The sequence below is a fragment of the Chanos chanos genome, chromosome 15, assembly GCF_902362185.1.
Source record: "Chanos chanos chromosome 15, fChaCha1.1, whole genome shotgun sequence".
Classification (NCBI taxonomy): domain Eukaryota; kingdom Metazoa; phylum Chordata; class Actinopteri; order Gonorynchiformes; family Chanidae; genus Chanos; species Chanos chanos.
The window spans coordinates 17012750-17021220 of NC_044509.1; the positions used below are offsets into that span (position 1 = coordinate 17012750).

Consider the following 8471-nt stretch of genomic DNA (forward strand, 5'->3'; position numbering starts at 1 on the left):
AGCATTTGTTTGATACATTTCACAGTTTTCTCTCTCCTTCTTTTTTGTTAACATTCTTTTTTTTTTTTTATTATTTTAATTTTAATTTTGATTTCTTTTGTTCTATAGTTTTTTGTTTTTAAAGAAAGACATGCAAACAACAGCTCCTGGTGTCTTTTTTTGTGGGTTCTTTCCTTCGTTTAGTAAAGAGCTTCCTTTTTCAGGCAAGAAATGTAACATACAATCGCTCTCACTCCCTATTCAGACTCTGCCAGATAAACTCACTAGAGTTGGTAAAGGCTTGATTTGTATGATGTGTGTGTAGTAAGGACCGAGTGAGAGAGACAATAAATCTTTCAAACACTTTGCACTACAAATCTAGCATGAAAGAGAATACTCAAACTCAAAGTATACAGTCAGTGCTGGAACTGAACCTGAATGGAATATTCAAACAGGCCTTGAAGCCCTAAAACAAATACAGTTTCATTTTAATTCCATTTTCCCTAGTTATTCCTCCATTTTCAAAATGAAAGTTTTGTAGATGAAAAGATCCCTAAGGTAAAGTTGAGTACGCTTCATTTGATGATAGCTGGTTTTCTAAGGACAAAAGCCAGACACAATCCTTATGCTAAATGACTCTTACATTCCCCTGACTTTTGGTTGTTTTTGGGGGGGTTAATTAGGAGTCTATGATAAGCAAATAAGGAAAAGATATAAATCACAATACAACATTCAAACAAGACAAAAACACACTGGAACATAAATTAATTTTTAAAGTATTTCCTCTTTAAAACAACCCAGCGTCTTTCACAAAAGTAATTTCTTGGCCCACAGATAAGCTGTATATTTAGGCAAGGCTTGAATTAAAAATGAGTAATAAAAAATTCATACAACACAAGAACATAAGCAGAGACACTTAAGAGTTACTGATATTGATATTAGGGGAGAAAAAACGATGTTGGGATATGTCATTAATTACAATACGAATAGAAATAACATTCTTAAAACTCAAACCATGTTGCTACTTAAATTTGAAATGTATTACTTTTGCTGTCTGCACATGGGTAAAGGATCAACTTCCTAAGACTGTAGCTAGGGTTTCAACAGTTAAAAGTTTAAATAATTTTATTAAATGACAAACACTGGTTGTGGGCCCCGTACAGATAGGGAACGTTTTGAAACGACCATCTACTCTCTGCACTATCAACTTTTATCCAGGAGAGGACGCTGCTGGACTACAGTGAACGTCCAGCTGCTGAAGCACCTGTGGAAGCGTAGCCCTGGGAGACCAGTATGACTTCTTACCCAGACAGCCGAAACCATCAACGCTTTTTGTTGATTTAATGTCATTGTATCTTAAGGTATCCTTAGAGTAATGCTTATTCATTGTGAAGCGTTGGATTTCAGTAAACAAACCAACCAGCAGGGGTCGCACTCTAGCCCTCTAAAACGGTGTTAAGCGCCCTATTGACCGTCAGGATCGGGGTATGTAGGCTACTACGAAACTGCTGAAACCGTCCGGTGCTTTGACTTACGCTTTCGTCGGTGTGCGCTCACTGTAGTGTCCGTCATTCTGCAGCCAGCACGTCACTAAGTGGTGAGTCTGTACCATATTTTATCACTTCAATTCGCTTTGGGGTTGGACATTTCTCCTCGCACATTTATACTGTAGTACTTTACTCTGATGTCACCGGAGGAATAAAGAATGAGTGCAAAGAGGCTTAGAGAGCGCTTTATAAGAGGGCTTTAGATTGTCAGGCGTAACAATAACTCGTTCATGAGATCCACCGTGAACACAATAATCATAATTTACACAATACTATAGTGTGAATTACAGTCCCTGTAATGCCACTGACTGTCCTATTTAGAGACACGATCTACGCTCGTAAACTGGGTTAACTTAGGTATCTGTTTTATTTTTTTCAATACGAAGGTGAGCTTGCTTATATGAGAGTCTGAAAGCTGAGTCCATTACAAGCCGTTTACGAGGTATCTAATCTTCGTTAATCGATATATGAACTCAGACTGGAGGAAGATCGTTAACGAACGTAATGTGTCCTCTTCAAACATCTGTGAATTTGCGACAGGTGAAGTCGTTGAGTGAGGCGCATATTTTATCGCGTGACAGCTTAGTAAAAGCGCAGGTTTACTCTGTAGTAAATATACTGAAAAACTCTCTCTGAAATCTATTTTTGGGAAAGTGTATTTACTTAACGACTGCGCGGAGAAACTGCACGGGACTGGAATGAAGGTGTGCAGGAAGTGAGTATTGCGAGTTGATTGGAAGACCCGACAGTTGCACGTGATACTTTCGGTTAATCTTAATCGCTGCATTTTTTTTGTATCGACGAGAATACTGAAGATATTATTATTTAATTTTAGAGTATATCTGAATGATTTGAGAATAAAAGTGAAACCCTCTGTCTCGCGTGACACACCACCTTCCACTGGGGGGGAAAAAAAAATCATACGTCATGCTGAAACAGTGCGGCACGGGACGGGTCGTACTACATTGCGAATGCAGTCCCATTTAAAATTAATTCGTATTTTACATACATTCATTGTTGACGTAGCGCCCTGCTCTACGGTTTCAGGTCAGTACTAGTGTTAGAGAAGGTGCTGGGATATCTTCCTTTTCATAGATCATCAATAACTTTCAACTCGGTATATTAACAGGAACAATACTTTATTTTGGGTACTTATTCGGGCAATGCTTTATTTAGCTGTGTGTGTGTGTGTGTGTGTGTGTGTGTGTGTATATATATATATATATATATATATATATATATATATATATATGTGTGTGTGTGTGTGTGTGTGTGTGTGTGTAGCCTATATATATCGATAGATAGATATATCGATAGCTAGATATAGATACACATGTAGATAGATAGATAGCGCACATGCATCCAAAAGAGGCCTGATAGCTGGTTTCAATTTGGGTTTATATTGTGCTGACTTCATTTTTCAAACATTATGTCTGCAAATGACGACTAAGAAGGTTTTTTGATTTGAAGTTTTTTTCAGCATTCCAGAGGTTTTCTGTTATCTGTCCTCAAAACATTGATTACTGTTCCATGTCCCCTCCGTCGCCTTGGAGGTGTGGCGTGATCTCTCATGATATGCTGAGCAAATGTCCTTTCTGACACAGTTTATGCATTGATCAAAAAATCTCTTCTTCCTCTTCTCTTTGGGACAGGCAACATTAGTGACTGCTCTGGTTTCACGGCGTATTGGGACCTTTAAATTGATTGTGGTGACCAACCAACCCTGAGACCCTTTCCATCTGTATGGAAGACTGTCTCTGGAGTGAGCACACCTGTAGCATATCGGTGGAACTCAGTGTTTGGAGCCAGACATGTTCCATCTGATCAAGAAAGACAAAGACAAGGAGAAGGATGGAGGGAGGAAGGAAAAAAAAGAGAAAAAGGACAAAAAGGAGAGAATGTCTCAAGATGAGTTGAAGAACCTTGAGGAGATAGGCGTGAGGCGGGGTCTCTTCAACATCCATCGCAGTGGCTCCAAACGAGAGAGCAGGGGCAAACTGGAGATCTCCAGTCCTATTCCCATCAAAGTGGTCAGCAACGCAGAACTCAACCTGACAGATGTGGGCAGAGAGAACACCCAGGGGAGCACGATGAGGGTTGGGGGCCAGGTTAGCACAGCCAGCTCCAGCGACGATTTGAAGGGGGAGACGGCTCAGGAGGGCCTTCGATCTTCAGTCAAAGAAAAGGCGGCTAAGTTTGGCTCCCTGACCAAGCAGAATTCCCAGGTGGGGCAGATCATGAAACGTTTTTCATTTTCCCACAAAAGCAAAGAGGAAAGCCGCTCAGGGGCCTCTACGCCATCGGCGCCAAGTTCGGCCGCCCCTTCCCCTCAGGTTGAGGCGAAAGCCTTCGCCCACGAACAGCTACGATACACTTCCCACTTACGACAACCCGCCCCCGAGAAGACGGTCCAGGTCCCGGAGTTGGTGGACAAGACCTTCACCGCGGATTTGCGTTTGCCTGCTGTGGTGGCCCCTCAGATGCCCGAGCCCAGGGAGCTGGAGCTACAGCGTCGAAGCACCGGAGACTTCGGCTTCTCCTTACGGCGTACCACCATGCTCGACCAGCATCCCGACGGCTCCGTCTACAGGAGAGTGGTCCACTTCGCCGAGCCGGGAGCAGGAAACAAGGACCAGGCGCTGGGGTTGGTGCCGGGAGACCGTCTGGTGGAGATCAATGGGATGAACGTGGAGAACAAGAGCAGGGATGAGATTGTGGAGATGATCAAGCAGTCAGGTGACACAGTGCGTCTGAAGGTGCAGCCTATTGTGGAGCTGAGTGAGCTGAGTCGCTGCTGGCTCAGGAGCAGTGCAGGCCTGCACAGAGAGGCCCATGAGGTGAGTGTCTCTGTGTTTTTGTGTGTGTGTGTGGGCCTGTGAGGAACTCTGTTACTTGATGGGTTTTTTTTCCGTTCCAGAGGGCGAGTAACAGGGTGTAGATGGCATAGCTGCAGTGATGGGGTTCATATCCTGGCGTTTCATTCAGAGAACACCTTGACGGTTTTGAGTTATGACTTCTCTTGATGACTGACCACTGATGACACAGGACTGACCCCAGCACATTCTCTCCTCAGAACACGCTCAATCAGTGTGTGTGCTCAGGCATCCTAAGAATCCGTGGCACTTTACACTTCACTGGCACGCATGTGCATGATGGGAAGCGATGTTAATTCTGTTGCTCATTCAGCATTCTTGTTTTTTTTTCTGCCACATTCTCTCTTTAGTTGTATTTTCAGGCAACTCTATTTTGTGCCAAACCCCCCCCCCCCCTCCCCCCCCAAAATAAACAACAACATTATGTTCAGATTTCATGCTATGATTTGGTGAGAAGAGCACAGAAGTACACTGATGACCTGAGACTTTAAGGACCACAGGTTTCACCGTTTGGCTTCATTCTAATGAATGAAGACATCTATCTATCCATCTACCTATCTACCTGTCTATCCATCTATCTATACATACATACTATACACACGCAGACAAAGACACAGACACAGACACAGAGAATTTTGTTCCTGAAAAATGTTGTAATAACACAGGTGCAAATTTGTTCTGGGTGTGTGTGTGTGTGTGAGTTTAAGTTAAAATGATCGCTGGGTTCTGTTTGACGTCTGAATAGAGCTTTGTTTGTCTGGGCTGAGACTCACGGTGTTTTCAGTATCATGTTTCACACAGGTAGTGTAAGTTCTCTCACCTGCTGACTTAAACCCACACTATGCTGCATACCGACCTGTTTCTCGGCATGTCACTTTGAATAAAACATAAGTAGTACGTGTGTGCAAGTGGTTGCAGTTTTTGAAGGAATGTTGCTTTTGTAATGACACGCTTGAGGAACTATGACATGCATGGTAATACGTTCCTCCCAGTGAGCAAGCCAGGTGTGTCAGTGTGTGTGTGTGTGTGTGTGTGTATATGTGTATTGTGTGTGTGATCTCACTGTGCCAAAACTCTCACTTACACTGTACAAAGGTTTGCCAGAAGGGAAAATGTGGGCACACAACCACAGCAGAGCTAGTTTTCATTACCTCATGCCCATACAAAATGACCAAAACTGAAACCACAACTGGGCCTTTTAACTTTTATCTAGGGCCACCTGGCTCCATGGCTCTGACTTGTAAAGGCTGGAGAGCTTTCTTGTCTAAAGCGACTAAAGTCTTTTCATTTTCCACTGCTCTCTCTTCTGTGCTATGACACATTTTCATTGACCATTTTAGCAAAGCAGAGAGCTGGGTGTCCCAGTTTTAATATGGTGGATACTTTAAACTCAGATCCTGTCTGGAGACCAGGGGTCTTACACGACACACACGCGAACACCTGGTAAACACTCATTCTCTCTCTGTTAGAAAGCGTAGAAAAGCAAACACAAAAGAACATGTTGTCGGGTGGTGCTATCGGCTGAAAGCCTGAGCTCCGATGCCAGTGTGTGAGGAGGAGATGAGTGTCGGAGTGTCGTGGTGGAGCTGAACGCGGTGACAGGGCTGTTTTGACTACCCACACGTTTGATGTTACGTGGTGCTTTAATGCTGTGGTTACCGCTGACTCTCAAAACAAACCAGAGAGAGGCTTAGGTCTGGAATCCAAACAAAGAGTGATCAAGATGTCCTCCAGAGAATCAACACTGCTACTCTCTCAAACCCCTAAAACGTTTTTCTCCTCCCTCATTGGCTGAGCAGGGGCAGCGAGTGTTGTCCGTGGGCGTGGCTAAGAGATTTAACCACTCGCCTCAGAAGAGTGCATCTGGCCACGCTGTTCCTTTGCTGTTGTGGATTCTTCCCAAGCACTGGACTCCAGCTCTGTCTGACCATCTTGTGCTCCATCAGCTTCAATTAATCAAGGCGTCATTTCAGTGAGGCCTTCTAACCGGGGCGAGCTCTCGGCTTCCTCTGCGGCACACTGGGGGGTTTTGTCCCGCTGGGCGGGGCATGTGAGAGTGAGGATTTGAGCGGGCTATGGGAAAGAGCTGTTGGGATCTGTTAATTGGAAAAGTAACCACATGCACTGTAGATCCAAGCCACTGTGGAGAGGATCACATTGACAGGTTTAGCACTTGAATTTATATCTGGGGTCTCCATCTTCAGCCCTGGAGGGCCAAAGTCCTGCTGGTTTCCATATCAACCAGTTCTCTGGTTTAAGAATGCCCACATCTGTCTCCTAGGTAAAAAATGACCCTCTAATTATGAGTTAGAAAGCAGGATCAGGGATTTGGCCCTCTATGACAGACCGTCGGTGACTTTGATTTCTGTGAGATGAGTAGAATGTGTTTGAGAGTACACTGTGCTGCTGGGCTTGTCAGTGTGGTGTATGTACTGTGTGTGCTGTGTGTGTGGTGTGTGTACTGTGTGTGTACTGTGTGTGCTGTGTGTGTGGTGTGTGTCCTGTGTGTGGTGTGTGTACTGTGTGTGGTGTGTGTCCTGTGTGTGGTGTGTGTGTGCTGTGTGTGTGGTGTGTGTACTGTGTGTGGTGTGTGTGGTGTGTGTACTGTGTGTGGTGTGTGTGGTGTGTGTACTGTGTGTGGTGTGTGTACTGTGTGTGGTGTGTGTGTGTGCTGTGTGTGGTGTGTGTGTGTGCTGTGTGTGGTGTGTGTACTGTGTGTGGTGTGTGGTATGTGTGTGTGCTGTGTGTGGTGTGTGTACTGTGTGTGCTGTATGTGGTGTGTGTACTGTGTGTGGTGTGTGTGGTGTGTGTGGTGTGTGTACTGTGTGTGGTGTGTGTACTGTGTGTGGTGTGTGTACTGTGTGTGGTATGTGTGTGTGCTGTGTGTGGTGTGTGTCCTGTGTGTGGTGTGTGTGTACTGTGCGTGGTGTGTGTACTGTGTGTGTACTGTGAGTGTTGTGTGACCTGTGTGTGGTGTGTGTGTACTGTGTGTGGTGTGTGTGTACTGTGTGTGGTGTTTGTGGTGTGTGTGTGGTATGTGTACTGTGTGTACTGTGTGTGGTGTGTGTGGTGTGTGTGTACTGTGTGTGGTGTGTGTGTACTGTGTGTGGTGTTTGTGGTGTGTGTCCTGTGTGTGGTGTGTGTACTGTGTGTGGTGTGTGTACTGTGTGTGTACTGTGTGTGTTGTGTGTCCTGTGTGTGGTGTCCAGCAGATGCAATTGTGTGGCAGGTACACTTGGCCCCCATAGCTGTCTTCCATACATAGATGGCAAATAATTTGAGTGACAAAGTCCTTTGTTTATCCTTTTTTTTTTTTTTTGGTCTTTTTGCGGCATACAGGTTCTAGAAATGCTTGAGAGATTGCTTAGGAATGTGTTTGTCTTTAGAGGGCGGCAGCCTGGAGGACTCCTCATATCAGTGTATAATCTGTCAAGGATCACATGATCTTTATCTCTGCGGCATTTTTTCATCCTCAACACAGATCACAGTAAGGCAGTTAGGCTTAGGCTCAAGGCAGCTCGATGGTATATGCAGCAATTAAAAAAAAAAAAAAAAAAAAAAGGAAAATTTTTTCAGTGAATCTCAAGCATGTCAGTGTAATAATTTTCTTTAAGCAGACCAGTCATGCGTGTATGTTAAGAAATGCAGGGTGTTTCAGTGGTTTAAAGAGGCGTGTGCGTGAAGGAGAGGGTGTGGTGAGGCTGTGTTGTAAGTGAACAGGGATGTTTAAAGGTTCATTGGGAGGCCTGTCTGTTTGCTGTAGAGTTGAGCTGATGAACAGAGCAGGCCTGTGGCTGACAGGGAGACAGGGAGAGACAGACAGATAGAGAGAGAGAGAGAGAGAGAGAGAGAGAGACAGAGGGAGAGAGAGAGAGACAGACAGACAGAGAGAGAGAGAGAGAGAGAGAGAGAGACAGAGGGAGAGAGAGAGAGACAGACAGACAGAGAGAGAGAGAGAGACAAAGAGAGAGGGAGAGAGACAGAGAGAGAGGGAGGGAGACAGAGAGAAGAATGTGTGTAAATTCCTCTTTGATGAATTCCCAAAAATGTGTCCTGTTTGACTGTCAAACAT

The 8471-nt window shown here is 44.6% G+C and overlaps 1 protein-coding gene across 1 annotated transcript in view; it reads left to right on the forward strand.

Moving 5' to 3' along the window:
* The first annotated feature begins 3293 nt into the window (after positions 1–3293).
* The window catches only part of myo18aa (myosin XVIIIAa), a 73264-nt gene continuing 68086 nt past the window's right edge, over positions 3294–8471 (forward strand). The window contains exon 1 of the mRNA XM_030792387.1: positions 3294–4363. Within this exon, the coding sequence (XP_030648247.1) occupies positions 3338–4363 (1026 nt within the window). The 5' untranslated portion in view covers positions 3294–3337. The remainder of the gene's footprint in view (positions 4364–8471) is intronic.